A 22,915-nucleotide genomic window follows, 5' to 3' on the forward strand; every position below is an offset into this window, starting at 1 on the left:
CCAAGCCCTGTCCATGGGGTTTTCTTGGAAAGATTCTGGAATGGTTTGCCATTTCCTTCTCCAGTGGATCATCTTTTGTCCTAGTAGCAATGTATTACTGCATCTATGACTGCCACTTTAACTCCACTACAGTAATAGTCATAATAATTAATGACATTTACGTAGCATTATAAGTTTTGCAAACTGTTTTACATATATTATTTCATTTGAGCCTCTCAACAATTATGGTTAGTATTATGCCCATTTTACGAATAAGAAAGCCTACTTCTGGAGAGGTTAAGCGACTTTCCCATGATCACATAGCCAATAAATACCAGAGGTAAAATTTGAACTCTTGGGCAAGAATTGCAAGGGAGGAGAAGGTGTGAAGGGTCTGTAATCTTCACTGGTAGAGGGAAGTACTTACAACAGTGAGATCAAAGATCCATTAAAGAGATGAATGAGGATGGAAGCCATTAGTTTAAGAAAATCTTCCTGACTCCAATTCCAGCATTGTATCCACCTTGCCTCCCATGGTCAAATAAATGGTAATGTATGAACATGAAGATGAAATTTAATTTACCAAACTTAATTTATAAATCAATTTAAAACTTTTTTTAGAGACTGGATCTCCCTATCTCACCGAGGCGGGAATAGAAGCATCTCAGGGGTCTGATCCTAGTACTAATCAACACTGCATGGAAGCTTTGACCTTCTCCCTTTCCAGCTTGGTCTGGTCCCTGTTTCCTTAGTAGGGTGGTGGCTCTCTGCCTTTGGTAGTGCTGGGGAAGGGGACATTATGGTTGTGTTGGACTCAGAGTAGACATAGATACCTAGTTGGCTTTAGCCCTTCTGTGTAGGCCAGAACTCCAGAGTTCAAGCAGCTCGTCAGCTTCAGCCTCCCCAGCAACGGGAACAGACTTACAAGCATGGTCCACCACACCAGGCTGAAGTAAAACATTCTCACAGACTGTGTCACTTAAAGTTGCCATACCTCTTCAGCAACTCTGAAAATACTCATATGCTAGGACTGCTGGTGGCAGCCCAATACTCGGTCACAATGAGGGCTGAATTTTATAGAGAGGTCTCCTAAATAATCATTCCGTGGGTTTTTTTAAAATTTGTTTGTTTTTTACATTAATCCTTCTTGTATGTTTTATGATTGTATCCTTTTGCTTAGACAGATTTATAAAAACTCTGTGGCTTCAGAGGTGTTCTAGTTGATGAAGAATATCTATGATGGTTAAAGTTCTGCCATGCAGCTAATGTCTATCAATGATTAGTAAATTAGTAGATTGTGTCTGTAAAGGCAGTCTCATTCACAACAGAATCACTGAACTTCAGAGCTCGAATGATTGGTTAATTTTGATGGATGACTGCCTTCCTCATTAGCAGGTTTTTTTTTAAAGGCAGCCATTTGGTGTGCTCTTAGCTTTGGGACCAAAAGAGTAGAAGCATGATTTATCACTTTCCAAGGTTCAACAAGCAGTGTTTGGATAATATTGATAGTTTTGTGAATGAGTTGTAGAGAAAATAAGATCACATCATGTTTTGATAGACTTTTATGAAGTATCTGACTCAGTAGAACAAAACTCCACTTTAAAATCTCTGCTCTGGGGGCAGCTAGATGGCACAGTGGATAGAGCACTGGCCCTGGATTCAGGAGGACCTGAGTTCAAATCTGGCCTCAGACACTTGACACTTACTAGCTGTGTGACCCTGGGCAAGTCACTTAACCCCAGTTGCCTCACCAAAAAAAAAAATCTGTTCTGACAAGGTATCTTCCATATGTAATGTAGGTACTAGCAAGGCACTGCTTGGCTGAGGCTATAGAACCTTTTGTTATTTAGTCATTTGAGTGTCGTGACCAATTCTTCATGACCCCATTTGGGGTTTTCTTGGCAAAAATAATAGAGTGGTTTGCCATTTCCTTCTCCAGCTCATTTTACAGATGAGGATACTGAGGCAAATGGGGTTAAGTGACTTGACCAGCAAGACTAGTAAGTGTCTTAGGCCAGATTTGAACTCAGGATGATGAGCCTTCCTGACTGATGTCAGGCCCTAGTGACCTGCATAAATCCCTGTCTTTTCTGTCTCATTGAGGTTTTCTTAGGCTCATTTCTCTGGGGACACTTCTCTTCTCAAAAGGGGAATTAGGCTCCCCCGTGCTTCGTTCCAACCTCACCTTTGACACCAAAGGAACAAATCCACCTTTGTGTCTGATCTAGAGTCTCAAATCTATCCACCTCCATTCAAAGTAAAGAAAGTACCCAATATATAGCACGAAACAGTTTATTCTCACATAGAAAAGGGAATGCTAAGCACTCAAGAATCAGAAGGATTAAAAAAGAATACAATCACTTCCCACTAATAGTTCAAGCAATTGGGAGGCTAATAGTCAAGCCTCATTTAGACACACTTTCTGCATGAGGCAGCTCTCATTAGTCCTTTTACATTTCCCCTCCATTGATCACAGCCTGATCAAACACCAAGGGAGATCTTTTTTTTTCCCATGGTCCTGCTTTTCTCTTCAATACCAAGGCTTTTCCTGTCACAAACCCAGTCCTCCTCCTCCTGCTGCTGCCGCCATCACTTCAGTAGACATTTGTTGCTGGGACTCACAGGCCTTCCAGGACATTTTGGTGCTCACAAGATTCATTCTAGAGGAAAGGAAATACAAAAAAGAATCAGGGAAGCCAGGCATCTCTCTGGTAAAAGCCTGGCTGAGAAACAACCTCCACCACCACCACCTGCAGAGGATTCTGACCTTGCCTATTATGACAGGATAGGGAAGGACCTTTCTTTTTTCTGCCTGTGCATGTCGTCTACTCCATAACTGCCTCTAAAACACCTGCCAGTGGGAAACTGCTTCTTCTTCTTCTATACCAGTGTGACACCCCTCCCCCCACTGTCAGCTTTGCTGGCTTAGCACCCAAAAGGGACAACCCATCATACATAGTCAGAAAGTGGAAAAGTATATCTGCACAGATTCAGATTTCCATGTAGTCCCCAGGACACAGACAAAAAATATCTGCATATGCTCCAAAGGGGTTTAGGGGAGAAAGGGGCAGAGTCCACTTGCTTGACTCATCTACCTGAAGGAGGTCACCATTAGGGGATTGCTACATGTAAAGATAAGATCCAGGGACAGGTTTGATTATGGAAATAACTGTTCAAAGATGCACTGGATATAATCAAGAAAAGCAACATAAAATGGGGGAGGCAAATGTTTACCCAAAATGTTAATAATCCAGGTCATATAGTTTGCTTTGCGCAGAGTCCAACTGCAAAAAAAAGGATTCTCTCTTGATGGCAAGATTCTTCAAATAATCCTATGTAATGTGGTTCTGATTGCATTGAGCCAAGAAACGTGACAAAGTCTCCTTAGAGAAATCTAGAATTGCTGAAGTAAAAGATTCCTTTATCTTTCCACACCGGAAAAACAAAGTGGATGAAAAAATGCATTAATGCCCAGATTATAATGTGCATCTTGATGGATAATCCATTAAGTTAGTCCATTAATATGTGTACCTTAGGCAATGTATATAGATGATGAATTGGGCCCAGTTATCAGGAGCAGAAGATTGGGATGGATTCCATTTATAAAAGTTTGAGCTAAATCCCATTTGGGAAAATGTGCAATGCTTTAAACACTCATAAGTTTACTTTGGCAATAGTACTTTCACATTAGAGACAATATCCTTCCAGTGGTGCTACATAGTTGAAAATAATGAAATACTACAGCATCAGAAGAATAAAAATTACATGTGAACCTAAAGACAGTGGAAAGATGCACTGGAAGTGTACCATATTGTCATCAATGGCATGCACATTGGAAATTGCATAAAATACATCATCAAGGACACGAGTGATCAGAAAAGGAAGAAGGTCAGACAACTAGTGAGAATGAGATACAATAGGTAGTCTTTAAATGTGTTAAAAGATTCAAAGGACTCTGATTGTTGGGACAGATCTTCAGTAGAAGATTATAGAAGAACATGGGTGAAAATTGCATAGGATAAAACGAAGGGATTATGAACTGCACTGATGAAAAGAGTACCTATTACTGAATGAGGGCATAGATTCATCAAAGAGATAAACAAGGATAGAAGCCATCTATTTAAGAAAATCTTTAGATTAAGAATCTTAGGTGTCTACATAGGCACAATTTGCTCATTTTTGGATGGTAATGGACATTTATCAGCCACTTATAGAGTACTAGAGTTGGAGTCAATAAGTTTATTGTTGTTTAGTCATTTCAGTGTCATGTCCAACTCTTCATGACCCCATTTGGAATTTTCTTGACAAAAATACTGGAGTGGTTTGCCATTTCCTTCTCCAGCTCATTTTACAGCTGAGGAAACTGAGGCAAACAGGATTACATGACTTGCCCAGGGTCGCAGAGCCAGTAAGTGTCTGAAGCTAGATTTGAACTCAGGAAGATGAGTCTATATGACTCCAGGTTCTGCACTCTATCCAGAGTCAAGAAGACCTGGTTCAAATTCCACTTCAGACATTAAATAGCAATGTGACTCTGGGTTAGTCACTTCATTTCTCTGGGACCTGATCTTCAATCATCCCCTATCTACTGACTCTTTCCCTACTACCTACAAACATTCCCAAGTCTCCCCATCCTTAAAATAAAATAAAAAACCAGCTTCTCACTTGATCCTTGCTAGCTATATTTCTTTACCCTTTCTCAGCTATGATCCTTGAGAAAACTACCTGTAATTGATGTCTTCACTTCCTTTCCTCTCTTACAAACCCTCTGCAATCTGGCTTCCAATCTCATCATTCAACTGAAACTACTCTTTCCATCGCAGTTAGCAGTGATCTCTTAATTTCCAAATCTACAGGCCTTTTTAACCCTCATGCTTCTTGACCTCTCCACAGTCTCTGACACTGGCATATATCTAGCATGTATATAGTTGTTTGTATATTGTCTGCCCTATTTGAGAACGTGAGATACTTGAGAGGTGAGAGCATTTTTTTGGGGGGGTGAGTCAATTGGGGTTAAATGACTTCCCCAGGGTCATACAGCTAGTGTTAAGTGTCTGAGGCCGGATTTGAACTCAGGTCCTCCTGAATCCAGGGCTGGTGCTCTATCCACTGCGCCACCTAGCTGCCCCTGAGAGTATGTTTTTGCCTTTCTTTGAGCCCCCTGTACTTAGCACAGTGCCTAGCACTTAGTAAATGTTTAATAAATGATTGTTGATTGATTAATTGGGCCTCAGTTTCTTTATCTGTAAAATGAGGAGGTTGGACACTGTGTCCTTTAAGGTCTTTTCTTCCTCTAAGTCTGATTCTCTGACTTTAGCAGTGCCACAGCAGTATGCCTATTGCATCTTCCTTATCTCTAAAGAAAAGTGTTCTTGGGGCAGCTAGGTGGCACAATGGATAGAGAACACTGGCCCTGGATTCGGAAGGACCTGAGTTCAAATCCAGCCTCAGACACTTGACACTTACTAGCTGTGTGACCCTGAGCAAGTCACTTCATCCTCATTGCCCCGAAAAAAAAAAGTTCTTCATTTGCAGTCTCTGTATAAATGGTTATCATTCTCACTGGGCTGAGACCCAGAATTAGCCCTGCTCTTGCTAGCATGCCACTGTCTTCTTTGTGAGTTCCTGTCTCATTATTCTGCACATCTTATTTGGAAGCCTAAGTTTAAAAATCCTGATTCAGGGGCAGCTAGATGGCGCAGTGGATAGAGCACCGGCCCTGGAGTCAGGAGTACCTGAGTTCAAATCCAGCCTCAGACACTTAACACTTACTAGCTGTGTGACCCTGGGCAAGTCACTTAACCCCAATTGCCTCACTAAAAAAAAAAATCCTGATTTGGGGGGGCAGCTAGGTGGTGCAGTAGATAAAGCACCTGCCCTGGATTCTAGAGGACCTTGAGTTCAAATCTGACCTCAGACACTTGACACTTACTAGCTCTGTGACCTTGGGAAAGTCACTTAACCCTCATTGCCTCCCCCAAAAAATCCTGATTCAGTTCTAAGAATGTTTCTGGGGAGCCATGATGACCTCAATTTCAGAATTTAGGCCTCTACTGAAATTCACACTTTATCTATGCAACTTCCATTCTACTGGAATTTATTGAGTGTGTGTAATATACCTAGCCCTGTGCTAGATACTGGGAAGGGAGAAGAGAGGAACATAAACCGAATAAGAAGAGACAATCTGTGCCATTGAGAAACTTATAATCTAGTTGTGGAGACAAATATTAACTTAGAACAACAATAAACAATGATCAATAATTTGTGGGCAAGGCTACTATCACTTCATAAATTAGGTTTGCAAGATCAGCACCCAAGTTCTTTTATCTGAAGCCTTTATCTGAACAATTAGATAATACTAGATATTTAGATACAGTCTGTATCTAAATTTAGATATTTAGATTTGAGTTGTTTCAGTTGTATCCAACTCTTCCTGGCCCCATTTGGGGTTTTCTCGGCAAAGATGCTGGAGTGGTTTGCCATTTCCTTCTCCAGCTCATTTTACAGATGAGGAACTGAGGTAAACCAGGGTTAAGTGACTTGTCTAGGGTCACACAGCTAGAAAGTATCTGAGGCTGGATTTGAATTCAGGTCTTCCTGACTTCCTGGCACTCAATCCACTGTACTACCTAACTACCCCCAGATATTTAGATAAAATCTATATAATTAGATAACCTGCTATTATGTGAAGAATGGAACTATGCCTATGGCCTCTTGATTTGGACTACCAGACTACTAGTAGGCATGGCTAAGTGAGATGATTACCATGCTTTTTAATTATCTTTTTTTTTAAAGGAAGTCTTAAACTAAAACAGATACCTAAGCACAATTTGGCCTACTTTCTCAATAACCCTTAACTGTTATCTACACTCTGGTTTTCTCTACATTACGGGCTACATGTATGATATAGTATATATTAAATAATTTAGTGTTAAGAGGATTTGGAGCATAGAGATCAGGAAGAGGTACTCTCAGAGATACACTGGTAAATGTTTAACAACCTGCTCTTTTCAGTGGGGGTAGGGGGTACACATGACATACTTTTAGTTTAATCTGCATTATCAGCACTTTCTCTATCAAGCAACAGAACAATAAATCAAGTCCTGATTTGTAGCAGTTGCCAATTTCTGAGATGTAAATGCTCACACTGAAAATTAAACAGTTCCAGCACACCCCCGAGTACTCTAAACTTTTAAAAAAATTATATATTCATTATCATTTTAGAATTCCAGGTGCTGCTCTCCTTGAGGCTCACTTATTCCATGGGCTATATATTATAATGCTGATGGTTATTTTATCTGCTACATTAGCTGCAGATTGTTTTTACTTTAATCCAGAAATACACTCAGCTCGTGGTTTCATGATTTAGCTGAGTCACAGACAGTCTCTTAGTGTCCCAGAAACAGTGGGAGAGCCTCCAAGTTGTTTTGCATTGACTGGTCAGTGCCTAATTTCACATAACTTAATATAGATAGCCTCATTAGAGTAAGCATTTGCTGCCCTCTAAAGATGAGATGCAACTTCAGACTTGGGCGACTAATAGCATAAGTCATGGATTAGCATATTTAGGATATGAATAGCGGTCCCCTGTAAGATGGGAGGCCTCACTCTCTTTGACATACACAAAGTCAAAACTAACCAAGATCCCACTTGTTTGAGATGTAAGGTTATTTGGAAGTGCTGGGCTGAAGTTTAACTCTGAAGTGTCTCCAAAAAGGATGGCTTAGTTTGGGGTGAGGACTGATTTAGGTCAGAGAGAGGTCCTTGCCATTAATAAGCACAGCTGACATCTGCCCCCACAAAGTGGCCCTTTTTGCTCTGGTGCCCTTAACAAATAGTTTTCTTCCCTACCCCCATGGTGCTTATGGGGAAAGGGGTGAATGCTGAACCTGTGAGAAAACTTGGCTAATTTTCTCTAAGTGAGGAATGAAGCCCAGGTGATTTGGTAAGTAATGAGGAAGATAGAGGGATGTTGGATTTAAAAAACTGGAAGTGAGGCGACTAAGTTGGGGCAGGACACTCTTTATGACCTAGTGGAGTGGATCACCCAAAATCAATTAATCCCAACCAACTCATTGTAGGGAATATGATTCTATTCTGGTTCAAATGTTGGCAGTACAGAATAGGGTATTTGAGCAGCCTAAATGTGTGAGTTTTATTTTAGGAATCCCCAGGGAAATGCACATTAATCAGTTAATTAGCTTTTTGTAAACAGTTTTAACTAGTCTAAGATTGAAATTTCTTAAGATCTAAGGGAGAGAAGGTACCAGAAATATGCCTAAGCAGAATCTTGTCATTTATATGAGTCCATAGTGTTGCCTCTACCTGTACCCTGAGAGGCTACCTGTGTGACATTGTAAGAATGGTACTGCCCTTGAAACCTGAAGACTTAAGTTCAAATCCAGATCCAGATACTTTCTAGAAAAATCGTTTCCCTTCTCAGGTTCTCAGTTCCTTCATCTGTAAAATGATAGGGTTGTACCTAGTTGATTTCTGAAGTCTAGCTCCATTATTTTTAGATTCTACTTGAAGCAGGGTGTCATATGCTTCAACTGCCAAGTCAAAATGAACTGGAAGTTTTTAGGGCTCGGTCTACATCTCTGTGCTCCCAGTCATACAAGTGCAGGTTTACCTCTGCGGAAGACTAAAATTCACTATGAATAGGGCTGGCAGTTTTCCATTCTTCATCCTTATAGGGCATTTACTCCAGGGTTTCCCAGATGAAACTATACTGAGAGCTAGTAAAATATCAAAATTTTCATTCAAGGATCACTCAGCCTCAGCATCATGGTTTGCCACATGGTTCAGGAACTGTGACTAGAAACTAGGGAAGAGAGAACTGGGGTTATAAGTATAGCACTGGGGCAGCTAGATGGCACAGTGGATAGAGCACTGGCCCTGGATTCAGGCACCTGAGTTCAAATCTGGCCTCGGACACTTTACACCCTTACTAGCTGTGTGACCCTAGGCAAGTCACTTAACCCCAATTGCCTCACTAAAAATAAATAAATAAATAAAAATAAGCATAGCACTCCTTCTCGGCTTACTTTCTAGACTCCCACTGGACTAGAAGGTTCAGTTCCCAGAGAGCAATAATTACTGTTCTCTTCAGAGTTCTAGGAGTAACCTTAAGGGGTTAGGATTTCTATTATTATTATTACTTATGATTCCCTCCATCCAGTGTGCTCCCCAAAATCATTCAGTCACTTAACATCGGTTAAATTTAACAAAAGGGTATTTAGGGGGTGGCTAGGTGGCGCAGTGGATAAAGCACCGGCCCTGAAGTCAGGAGTACCTGAGTTCAAATCCGGCCTCAGACACTTAACACTTACTAGCTGTGTGACCTTGGGCAAGTCACTTAACCCCAAATGCCTCACTAAAAAAATAAAGGGGGGGTATTTAGGGGTAGCTAAGTGGTGCAGTGGATAAAGTACCGGCCTTAGATTCAGGAGGACCTGGGTTCAAATCTGTCCTCAGACACTTGACACTTACTAGCTGTGTGACCCTGGGCAAGTCACTTAACCCCAATTGCCTCACTAAAAAAAAAAAGAAGAAGCCCATGTTACAGCTTTTGTAGTAAAAATTATGTGGACTAGTAAAAAGTCCAGTCCTTGGACCATTGGTTAGGAAGCATTAGTCTAGTCCAAACCACAAATTTTATAGATGAGAAAACTGAGGCGTAGAGGTAGAAGAAGCAGCGGTATTGCATAGTGGGTAGAATCTTGGACTTGGAGGCAAGATGACCTGGGTTTGAATCCTACCTGAAATACCGTTTGTGACTCTAGGAAAGTCACTTAAATTCTCGGTTCTCAGTTTCCTCTTCTGTAAAATGAAGGCATTAGACTCAGACTTCTTAGGTCGCTTTAAGCTTGTAAATCTATGCTCCTCTGATCCTATGAAAAGTAACTTGTCCCAGGATCATACAGTTATGACTTTGGAGCAAGAACAAAATATATTGAAACACAGTCTTTAGAGTGGTGTGGTAGAGCCATAGGGTAGTTTACACATGACAGGGTTACACAGGCCAACCTAGCAAACAAGCAGAGATTTGGTAGTTGTGGACTGAAAGATCTTTTCTTCATAAAGATGTTGGGCAGACAATGAGACAAAGAAACTCACAAATTCGTTGTTGTTTTTCATTTGTTTCAGTTGTATCTGACTCTTTGTGACCCTATTTGGGGTTTTCTTGGCAGAGATATTAGAGTAGTTTGCCATTGACTTCTCCATCTTATTTTACATGTGAGGAAACTGAGGCAAACAGGGGTAAGTGATTTGCCAAGGACCATAAAGATTGTGTCTGAGGCTTGATTTGGACACAGGAAGATGAGTCTTCCTGACTTCAAGCACAGCATTTTCTCCACTGTGCCATAAATAGTCATAAATAGGTCCAGGTATTTCGACTGGCAGCAGAAAGTTAGAGAGTCTTTTTTCCACATACTCTGAAGGAATATTATGTATCTAGAGATGCCCAAAAGAACTCCATAACAACTACAAGCATACGCTCAGAAAAAAAAAGAATGGCTTGGCTTCAGGTAGTACAAGAATCCCTTGAGAAAATGAAGCGAAAATTACAAATGAAATTTTAAGTGAATTAAGAGCTCTGGAAGAAATAATTGGAAGAAATAAAAAGCATAGAACAGAAGGTAGAAAACACAGTTTGAATACTGTATTTCAAGAAATCACCCATGAAAACTGAGCATAGCTATTAGAACCAGAGGCCAAAATGAAAATAGAAAGAATCCTCTAGTTATATCCTGAGTGGAACCCCAAAATAAAAACCTTCATGAATACCATAGTCAATATTTATTTACAGTTTCCAGATCAAGGAAAAATATTGTAGACAGCTTGAAAGAATGAGCTCAAGTACCAAGGAACCATATTCAGGGTCACACAAGACTTGTCAGCTACTACCGTAAAGAAGAGAATATCTTGGAATATGATATTGTAGAAGGCAAAATATAAAGGCTCACAACCAAGAATTCCTTAACCCTTAAAAAGCGAGTATGGGAAAAATAGATATCTGACATAATAGAGGACTTTCAAGAATGTCTGATGAAAAGACCAGAACTGAGTAGAAACTTTGAAATGAAAACACAGGAATCAAGAGAAACCCACCAAAACCATGTTCTAAAGAGATTAGAGCATTTGAAAAGAACTTTATAATGATAAGGTGCTTACATTCTAATGGGTGAGGGAGCAGCTAGGTGGCACAGTGGATAAAGCATCAGCCCTGGATTCAGGAGGACCTGAATTCAAATCTGGCCTCAGACACTTGACACTTACTAGCTGTGTGACCCTGGGCAAGTCACTTAACCTTCATTGCCCCACAAAAAATAAAAAAATAAAAAATAAAACATTCTAATGGGTGAGAAGAAGCAGTTATCTCTTCAGAATTCTAATATCTTTAAGCTTGATAAGAAGGGATTATATAAGATAAATATAGGGGCCTGTTTCTGTTTTGATGGTTTTAGGATTGGATAGAAAAAGTAGGGAGGGAAAGTGGGGTATGTAAGAAGCAACATATACAGGGGGAGCAGACATCTAATGAACTTCACTCTTATCTAAATAAGTTAAAGGAGGGTTACACACATAACATACAGACAGAGAGTTTGGTGTAGAAATACATTAAAACTCAACAGGGAACTAGCAACTTGAGGCGACAAGAAGAGTATTTAAGAGGGAGGATAGCGTAGGGAAAGGAATAATCATAAGCAAAACAATCTTCAGTATCAGTGAGTGTATTTTAAATGAGGGTTAAAAGGAATAAAAGGTAAGGAATAGTGAATTGGGGTCTGGGTGAGAGAAAGAGTAAGACAATGGAATGGATACAGATTACTTCAATTTTAGATCACTACTGTTAATCACACACAACCTCTGTTGCAGAAGGAAAGATAATGGCAAAGAATGGGGAAAGTATAAGAGGATTTGATGGAAAGGAAAACAGAATTAACAAAAATAAAGGTGAACGTGAATGGGCTGACCTCACCCATAAAATGGAAAAGAATAGTAGGCTAGATTAAAAAGTAAAATCCAACAATATGTTGTTTACAAGAGACAGCTGAAGAATAAAGATTCACACAATGTTGAAATGAGACTCTAGAACAGAATTTAGTATTCTTTAGGTGAACTCAAAAAACAGTTAGCAATGATGATTTCAGAAAAAGGCAACAGTAAAAAATAGTCATGGTTAAAAGGGTAAACAAGGAAACTACGATATGTTTAAAAGTACCACCAATGATAAAATAATCTCATACTTTATGTGTGTGAGTGTATACACACACTCATATATATGTGTATGTTTATGTATGTATATATATGTATATGTATATACACACCCACACACATACACTGAACTATATAACATCTAAACTTAAAAACATAAACAGATGAATTTATATATAAAAGGTATATATAAATATATATAGATATAAACACATATGTGCATACATATAATTAAAGACACATAAAAGAATTACCATATATACTCTCACCTCACTACAAATATATATATATATATGTATGTTTGTGTGTGTGTGTATCTGTAGATATAGTACCACTTCTTATGCAGACTTTTTATTTACCATAGGGAGCAGAAAAAGAATATTGGTGAAAGAAATATATACATACACATATAGATATATGCATTTGAAAATATATGACAGAATGTATATCTTTATATTTTATGTATATCATATATATGTATATTTGTGTGTATGTATATAAACACACATGTAAATTTTCCCTCTCAAGGTGTAAATAACACTAGAGAGTAAGGCAATGGTACATGGAGGACCATAAAAAAATAAGTCTACTCTATTTGGGTGCAATTATGCTGAGCAACCTTTAGGAGGTGAGGGAGAGGCAGCAGACAGAGGTTTGTAGGGCTATGGTCCTTGTGGCAGAAACTGGGTCCTGAAAGAGGGATAGTACTATTGTATTCTCTCCTCTAGCTCTTGACACACACTGGGACAAAGCCCTGATCACTCTGCCTTAATTATGGTTTTAGGTCTGGAGCTGAGATTTCATCTGTGAAGAGAACTCAGTGTGGAAACACCTCTGTTTACATAGCTTAGCAACTCACTTTCCCCTAATAATCTTGGACACTGCAAGGCTCAGTAACTTGTCTATGTCCACCTGGCTAATAATCTGTCAGAGGCAGAATTTGAACCCGGCCTTTTCTGGCTGATTCTCCATGAAATATGCCACCTTATCTCTCATGATAAATATAATATTAAAATGTAATGGAAAAACTAGAAAGGTAAAACTTTGAGGGACTAGACTTTAGCATCTTGATTTCACAGTTGTCCTTTCTATCTCCTTTAAATTATAGGATTTATAGGGCAGAGCCCTAGCCATCTTTAGTCTCTGTGTACAGAAGTACTTACCTCATTTGGGTGTTTGTTCCTTTGTTTTTAAAATGGATAATTGTAATTATATGAAATTAAAAGCTTTTGTATTCCATTTACAAAATTAATATAATTGGCCTGAGAAGGGAAGGGGTCAGCTGGGGAAAATGTTATTAAATATTTCTAATAAGAATTTGATAGTCAAGATAGATAGGCAATTAACTGAAATATGTAAGACCAAAAGCCATTCCCCAATAAATAAGTCAAAGTATATGCACAGACACTTCTCAGAAGAGTAGCAGGCAATTAACAATCATATGAAAGCATGCTCTAAGCCATTATAAAAGAAATTCAAACAAACCAGTTTTGAGGTTTTGCTTCACATGCAGCAAATTGGCAAACATAACCAGATATAGAAAGAGGGAGTGGTGGAGTCAGTGGTAGAAAGACTGGAATACTAATGCCCTGTTGGCAGACCAGTGAATTAATCCAACCATTCTATAAAGCAGTTTGCAATTTATGTGATGACTGGCATACTTCAAGGAGGTAAATTGTCAGAGGATGGCTGTGTATACCTAAAAATATTTACAGCAGCACTTTTTTTTTCCATAGCCACAAACTAGCTGTCCATTGATTGGGAGAGAGCTAAACAACTTGTGGTACCTAGGATTTTTTTCATTGTTGTTGAGTCATGTTTTTCAGTCATATCTGACTCTTTGTGATCCCAGTTAGGGTTTTCTTGGATGAGATACTGGAGTGGCTTGCCATTTTCCTTATTCAGTTCATTTTACAGATGAGGAAACTGAGGCAAACAGGGTTAAGTGACTTATGCAGATTACATAGCTAGTAAGTGTCTGAGGCTGGATTTTAACTTAGGAAGATGAATCTAACTGACTCCAGGACTGGCACTCTATCTATTGCGTGCCACCCAGCATATGTATACATGTATGGGTTTTATATTTAAATATATAAATTATATATATATTTATATATAATTTTACATATGCAAAAACACACATATGCTAGGTGGTATATGTGTAATTAGATGTGTATGTGTACTTTATATTTATATATAATATATACACATATAATCATTTACATATAACATATATTATTTGTTTATATATACCTAGGATCACAAGATCATAAATCATAACATCATCAATTTAGAGCTAGAAGGTACCTTACAGCAGTGATATCACACTCAAATAGAAATGAGGCCACTAAAGCATACATATTGACTTAGAAAACCACATATTATAGGGGCAGCTAGGTGGCACAGTGGATAAAGCACCGGCCCTGGATTCAGGAGGACCTGAGTTCAAATCCAGTCTCAGACACTTAACACTTACTAGCTGTGTGACCCTAGGCAAGTCACTTAACCCCAATTGCCTCACCAAAAAAAAAAAACACCCACATATTATTATTATCTATGTTCTATTGTATGTTTTGTTTTGTTAAATATTTCCCAATTACATTTTAATCTGGTTCTGGCCACACTTGGAAGTATGCCAATGGGCAATGCGTTTGATACCTCTACTTTAGAGGACATCAAATAATGAAGGTAATGGAGTATACTGTTATTAAAAAGATGAATATGATGAACAGTGAGAAGCAGGGGAAGACTTATAGGAACTGATGCAGAGGGAAGTAAGAAAGATCAGAAAATATATATATGCAATGCCTACAACAATATAAATGGAAAGAACAGTAGAAAACTAATCAAAATTGAATGCTGCAGAATTGTAATTACCAAGGTTGGCCTCAGAGAACAGCTATGAGAAGTCACCTCCCTGCCTTCCTTATAGAGATGAAGGACCGTGTGTATAGCATACTGCAAGGGCTTTACAATTCTTTTCACTGTGCTGGTTAGTTTTGCTGTATCATTTATTTATTTATTTATTTATTTATTTGTTTGTTTATTCATTCATTCATTGATTTTTTGCTGGGCAATGGGAGTTAAGTGACTTGCCCACACAGCTAGTGTCAAGTGTCTGAGTCCAGATTTGAACTCCGGTACTCCTGAATCCAGGGCCGGTGCTTTATCCACTGCGCCACCTAGCTGCCCCTGTATCATTTATTTTTTTCATTTTTTTATGATAAAAGATGACTGTTTAGGAGAGGCAAATAGAGGGTAATACATTGAAAAATCTAGGTAATTTTAAAAAAAAGATACCAAAAAAACTTTTTTTAATTGAACTCAATAACCCAGTGATCAATAACCCCAAGGGCACAAATTACTTGATACAGAATTTCCTCTATGACAAGAAATTCTGGGAAAACTGGAAAGCAGTTTAAAAGAAATTAACTCTATAGCAATACATCATATAGCACTCTAAGCTCAAAATGGAAACATGACTTCAGTGTTAAAAGTCACACCATAAAACAGTTAGAAGAAAAGCAGATAGGGGCGACTAGGTGACTTACTAGCTGTGTGACCTGGGCAAGTCACTTAACCCCCATTCTCCCGCAAAAAAAAAAAAAAAGAAGAAGAAGAAGAAGAAAAGCAGATCACCTCCCTGTCACACTTACCTGGCTAGGAGGAGAATTCTTAACTAAGTGAGGGACAGAGGCAATTGTGCATTCATTTAGTTGTTTGACTCTGTCTATGGGGGTTTTTTTTGGCAAAGATAATGGAATGGTTTGCCATTTCCCTCTCCAGTGGATTAAGGTAAACAGGGTTAAGTGACTTGCCCAGGATCACACAGCTAGTAAGTATCTTAGGCTGGATTTGAACTCAGGTCTTCCTGACTACAGGCCCAGTGTTCTATCCACTGATCTACCTACCTCTATAGAGACAATTCCAAAAGATAAATAATTTCAGTTACAAGAAACTGAAAAAGGTTTTTGTCTTAACAAAACACAACTAGGTTAAAAAGTGGTGTATTGGAGGGGAAAATTGTACAGTAATTAATTACTCTGATATCCAAGATATCCAGGGAACTAAATTAAAATATACAAGATCAAAAGCCATTTTTCCAATAGCTAAGTGGTTAATACTTGATCACAAAGGAAAGATATGAGAATCTTACCTTCTTTGCAAAGGTGGAAGATTGTTATCATGAAATACTACATATAATGTCAGATTTGGTTGATGTGTTGGCTACTTTTGCTGCATTTTCTTCCTTCCTTCCTTCCTTTCTTTTATATGGGATTGCTGTCTGGGACAGGGCAGGGAAGAAGGGATATCTTGAGAAATAAAAGTATATATACATATATACACACGTAATATTGATATGTGTCAACATAATATAACATGTTAAGACATATCTATATCAATAACACTTTAAAATTGCAATACCATTGTTCGTCCTTTATTCTTTTTTTTTTTTTTTTGGTGAGGCAGTTGGGGTTAGGTGACTTGCCCAGGGTCACACAGCTAGTAAGTGTTAAGTGTCGGAGGCCAGATTTGAATTCAGGTACTCCTGAATCCAGAGCCAGTGCCTTATCCACTGTGCCATCTAGCTGCCCCTTGTCCTTTATTCTTGAAGAGAACCAGTGACGTCATGGGGGTGATGACTTGCATGTGAATTGGATTTAAGTGACACAGAGCTGCACAGAGACAGCATCCTCACTCTTTCTTTCAGAGTCAAAGGAGTCCAACAAGACAAAAGTCAAGATGACAGGTGATGGCTCCGACAACAGTTCACATTTATATTCACACTTTATGGTTGCATATAATTTTACATACATTCTCATTTGATCCTCACTGCACCCCTATGAGATAGGTTGTGGAAATATCCTTATCCCTATTTGCACATGAAAAAACCAAGATTGAGACTCTCCCAAGGTCATCAAGTTAGTAATGGAACAAGCCAGAACTTGAACACAGATCCTCAGCCTTCAAAGCTTAAGTTCTTTTAAATCCACTATGACCCAAAATGGCAGACTCCTGGCAAAATGATGGGAAGTCTATTTGTCAGGTCCTATGTCACCTCCCCTATCTTTCTCTCTTCCTTCTAAGTGAAGCAGGTTCTCTAAGTTCTTTCTCAGCAAACCAGACAGGGAACCCGCTTTCCTTGCTGATCACTGACTAGTGTCAGTTAGCTCCATGAGCAGCACATACAGACCTGCATGGCTCCAAAGTGAACCCTGGATGAAAGAACTTTGTCTCAAGCCAAGCACCAAAGCTTCTGACCTTGGGCCAAACCCACACACTCACATAATGAGAATACTGAGGGCAGAATATTATAATGCTGCTGGGATAGAGTCCGCCTGCTCAAGAAGTCTTTGAAGGCAATCCACAAGATCCAAACCTGGCCTCAGATACTTACTAGCTGTGTGACCCTGGGCAAATCACTTAACCCTGTTTGCTTCTGTTTCCTTATCAGTAAAATGAGCTGGAGAGGGAAACGGCTAAAACCACTCCAGTATCTTGGCCAAGAAAACCCCGAATGGGGTCTCAGAGAGTTGAACACAACTCAACAAAAACAACACAAGATTTGGGGGCCAAAAATTGCCAAGTCAGTAATCAGAAAGGCGGAATTCTCTCTGCTGGGTCTGTTATCACATGAATATGTAGCATTCTTCATGTAAAAAACTAATAGTGTTACCTAAAAACAGCAATGCATGGGTGGCCTTGCTTCACACTTTGAGCACTGATGCTATTTCAAGGTAGATGGAGCACCACACCAGCCAACACCTTTGTTCCCTTTTACTCAGAGCTCCCCTCTGTATCTTAAGTTTGTATATTGTTGTTGTTGTTGTTTAGTTATTTTCAATCATGCTCCACTTTTTATGACTCTTTTTGGGGTCATGGCAAAGATACTGGAATGGTTTGCCATTTCCTTCTCCAGCTCCTTTTACTGATAAAGAAACTGAGATAAATAGGGTTAAATGACTTGCCCAAGGTCACATAGCTGGTGTCTGAAGTCAGATTTGAACTCAGGTCTTCCTGACTCCAAGACTGGCACTGAGTCACCTAGCTGCACTTGTACCTAGCTGTTTACATGTTATCTACCCCCATTAGACTATGAGAGCAAAACCTGGTTGTTGTTTTTGTTTTTTGGGGGGGTTGTTGTAATTTTTGCCCTTTTTTTGTATCCCCAGCACCTAGCATAGTACCTTGCATATAATAAGCATGAAAAAGTACTAGTTGACTGAGTAAAAGGTTAAGCAACTTGCTTATGGCCCTACACCTAGTGTGTGTCAGAGACAGGTCTTGAACTCAGGTCTCCCCAGATGGCCTTTTGTTTTCTCATAAACTGCCTTTCTGCAATAGCATACCCCACTTTTTGTTATGTCAGACCATCATTAGTCATGTTTCAAAACATAGGCGTGTATTTCTTGTCCCCACCAACCTGTGGCCATTAGATACCGAAAAGTTAAGGGAGCCACTGACCCAATCTTTGTTGTGAGATAGAGTCAAGGTTCATTTTAAACTTGAGCCTATCTGATGCTGTTCTGCATCAAACCATGGGGAGCTGTGTCTGTCTAATGAATACCACCTGATCCAGTTTTCCCAGCAACATTGTTTCTGTTCCAAATTTGATTAATCTAAAAACTATGTGCCTCATTTTCCATATTATAACAGCAGTCTCGGAATATCCATGCAGTTCATTATCTTGTACAGTGATCAAAAACATTTATTGTTGCAGAATGATATCATTCATTCAAACCAGGCCATAGCTTATTACAGAGGAAGGAAAAAATTGTGTCTTGTTATCTCTGTTCGGGGACTGAAGTGTTCAGGAGGCTGATAGGCACATTTAAGGGTCTCTGTTTCAGTTTTTGTCAAGGTGATTTAAAGTTTTCAGAAAATTGCTGTTCATTGTTCCCCTAGAAATTTTAAGCACTAACTCTTAAAGGCTTCTAAGGACCCTAACTGATCATAGATTTTAATCTGGAAAGGATTTAGATGCCCTTGAGCCCAACTACCTCACTTTACAAATGAGGAAATTGAGGCTGAAAAGTTAGATGACTTGCCTAGGATCATACAGCTAATAAATACAGCAGGATTTGAACTTGTTTTTTCTTGAATCCAAACTTGTCTCCAAAGAAGAGATTTTAGGGGCAGCTAGGTGGCACAGTGGATAGAGCACCAGCCCTGGATTCAGGAGGACCTGAGTTCAAATCTGGCCTCAGACACTTGACACTTACTAGCTGTGTGACCCTGGGCAAGTCACTTAACCCCAATTGCCTCCAAAAGAAAAAAAAATTTAAATCAAAGAAGAGATTTTAAAATTCATCTCATTTCTTTCTTTTCCTAGGTATGGAAAATTGAATATACTACCAGATTTCGCTGATATGTTGATTTTGCTGATGGGGAGAGTTTTCCCCTTATCTTTCTTTTCTAATTTTTTTGTCCTAAGGGATGGCTTTCTAAATAGGGAGTGGAGTGGGGTGAGGAGGAATATATTTAGAAATAAAGGGGAATAAAAGCAAAAAAAAAAAAATCAATAAAAATTACAATTAAAGGGGCAGCTAGGTGGCGCAGTGGATAGAGCACTGGCCCTGGATTCCAGAGGACCTGAGTTCAAATCCAGCCTCAGACATTTGACACTTACTAGCTGTGTGACCCTGGGCAAGTCACTTAACCCCAATTGCCTCACACACACACACAAATTACAATTAAAAAACTCAATATCCTCTGTTGTTGTTCAGTCATTATATATGTAGATGTGTATAGATATCTATGTATATGTATCTATATCCACACTTAATTGCAGCCTTCTTTAGGATGTGTGTGGGAAAAAAAAATTAAAAGTACACAGCAGAGAATAAAAGAAAACCTACAAGTAAGCAAAGAAAAGCTGGGCAGATTTGAAAACAATGTGTAGTATGTATTATATAGGTTTTCTTGAAATGTAAATTTATTGTTTATATTGAATCTTCTCCTATGTTCTGCTGTATACATGGTGATGTTTTCTTTTCTCATTTTGTACTTAAGAATTTTAAATTTTTAAAAAATTTGTAAAGAGACAAAAATTAGAATGAAATTTCTTAAGTGTAGTGAGAGCCATTAGAAACATATAATGAATACTTTTTTTTAATGGAGAGAAAAACATAAATTCTATGTAAAAATATGAGCTTCTCTCAGCACTTTATCATGGCATGGAAGTAACCCTGCATTCTTAAACAGGGCATACCAAGATAAAAAGCATGCACACCTGGGTAGATTGTGTGTCAGTTATGAGGACCAGCCTGAGTTTAGAAAGGTTCCAAGGGGCAGCTGGGTGGTGCAGTGGATAAAGCACTGGCCCTGGATTCAGGAGGACCTGAGTTCAAATCTGGCCTCAGACGCTTAACACTTACTAGCTGTGTGACCCTGGGCAAGTCACTTAACCCTCATTGTCCCCCACCCAAAAAGAAAAGAAAAGAAAGGTTCTACAACAACTTTCTGAGACGAGTTACTGAGTTATACTGTCTTCCCCTCCAAGGTTCCATTCCATCTCCTCTCTCTGTGTGTGCCTATTTATCTACATACTGTTAGAATATAAACTCCTTGAGGGGAGGAACTGTTTCATTCTTTGCATTTGCACTTTGTATTTGCCTGGCACACTGCTTGATGTGTAGTAAGTGATTAATAAATGCTTGTTTATTGACTCATTCATTAATGTCAGAGGTGGGATTTGAACCTTGGTTGTATCTAACAGTAAACATTTTTTCCTAGCCACTTAGAATGAAATAAGACCTTTCTTTTGGCTTTTGTGGGGAATAAAATGCAAAATCATTTTAAAGCATTACAGAAGGGGCAGCTAGGTGACACGGTGGATAAGGCACCAAGCCTGGATTCAAGAGGACTTGAGTTCAAATCTGGCCTCAGACACTTGACACTTACTAGCTGTGTGACCCATGGCAAGTCACTTAACTCTCACTGCCCCCCACCCCCAAAAATTGTTCTACTAAAGCATTACAGAGGTCTTCATATAGTTTGTACTATTTTATCCTTCTGCATTTTCTTATGTCAATGGATGCTAATAGTACAGGTTATCATGGAGGGATCCCTAAAAACATATTTTTTTAATTTTTTAAAGGAGTTCTTATTCTCTATGAGTTTGGGAACCACCACATAAATTATTGGTAGTTACTACCAATTTGCTGTCAGAGAGATAAGGAGAGAATACAGGAAGCGCTATCATTTAAAGAGCTAGAACAAGGGGCATGACCACAAACACTATCTAAGTGAGAGGGGGAGTAATGGCAGGCAGGCTGGAGCTGAGCAGCCAGAGGACCCAGGAGGCCTGTGGGTAGTGGGCCCCTTGTAGTAGAGGAAGAGGCCCTGCCAGCTGCCTCACTGGAAATGTCTGGCAGGTATTTTTCTTCAGGTACTTCTGAAGGCTCATGGTGTGACTCTTTTTTTCCCCTTGTCCCCACCCCACCTTGCATTCTCTTCCCAGGCAACTCTCTAAAGAGGATGGCTGAGCAAAGACCAAGCTTCAGCATGATGGAAGACCACACTGGGAGCCAGCAGATCCATTCTGGAGAACCCTTCCAGGTGGGAGGAGAGAGGAAAGACATGCCTTCTCAAGGAGGTTATACTCTGCTGCAGGACAATGAAGATGACACAGGGCATGGCTTGAAAGGTCAGTAAGTGAGAAAGCAGATCTTTGTGACCCCGCAGCACAAATTATCTGCCTTTTTCTTCTCTTTCCCAATCACCAAAGCTTTCAGCCTGGCCTCTTCCCCTTCCCCAACCTTTCCACTCTGTTTTAAGTTAATTTTTTTCAATTAATAAGCATTGACTTTCCTTGCCACCTACCTACTCCTTCCCTCACCCCCACCCCTACCAAAAACAAAAACAAAACCCTTGTAACAAATATATGTGCTGCTGTTCTTCTTCATATATATCACATTGGTGAAAGTGATGAAAAGAGAAAATGACAAATGCTGGAGGGGCAGTGGGGAAACAGGAACATTAATTCATTGTTGGTGGAGCTATGAATTAATTGGTCCAGCCATTCTGGAAAGCAGTTTGGACTTATTCCCCAAACAGTTACAAAACTATGCATATTCCTTGATGCAGAAATACCACTACTAGGCCAATACCCCAGAGAAATTAAAGAAAGAGGAAAAACATCCATATGTACAAAAATATTTATAGTAGCTTTTTTGTAGTGGCAAAGAACTGGAAACTGAGGGAGTGATCATTAAATGAGGAATGGCTGCATCCATTATGAGAATACTAGATAAATATAAAGCAATACTGTTGTGCCATAAGAAATTATGAGAGGGATGGTTTCAGAGAAACCTAAGAAAATTCATATGAACTGATTCAAAGTGGAGGGATTAGAATGAGGAAAATAATTTATACTATAACACAAATAAACATGTTTCATCACTGCCTATGGTAAGTATAGTAAAATGTCACTAATTTAAACTAATAATTTTGACCCGCATCTAAGGCTTGCTTTTGTTTTTAAAGTCAAGCTAAAGAATGGGGCTTGAAAATAGTACAGAGATCTGTTTAACCCAGGTAGAACAATAAGTTATCTTTATCACTCTCCATTCAAAAAAGCATGTATACCTTCTGTGTGCAAAGCATTGTGCCAGTCCCAGCTTGATGGCAGCCTTCATTATTGGCATGTAAATTATTTTGGAGCAGAACTGTAATTTTATTTTGGTATAGGTATGAAACTCTCTCTGCCAAT

At 39.1% G+C, this 22,915-nt stretch overlaps 1 protein-coding gene across 12 annotated transcripts in view; it reads left to right on the forward strand.

Moving 5' to 3' along the window:
* Positions 1 to 22,915, forward strand: part of MAPT (microtubule associated protein tau) — a 166,847-nt gene that overhangs the window by 47,843 nt on the left and 96,089 nt on the right. For all 12 annotated transcript variants that reach the window (XM_044002566.1, XM_044002568.1, XM_044002573.1 and 9 more), the window contains exon 2: positions 21,665 to 21,850. In XM_044002566.1, coding sequence (XP_043858501.1) covers positions 21,682 to 21,850 — 169 coding nt within the window. In that variant the 5' untranslated portion in view covers positions 21,665 to 21,681. The remainder of the gene's footprint in view (positions 1 to 21,664; positions 21,851 to 22,915) is intronic.

The sequence above is a fragment of the Dromiciops gliroides genome, chromosome 4, assembly GCF_019393635.1.
Source record: "Dromiciops gliroides isolate mDroGli1 chromosome 4, mDroGli1.pri, whole genome shotgun sequence".
In the NCBI taxonomy this organism is placed as follows: domain Eukaryota; kingdom Metazoa; phylum Chordata; class Mammalia; order Microbiotheria; family Microbiotheriidae; genus Dromiciops; species Dromiciops gliroides.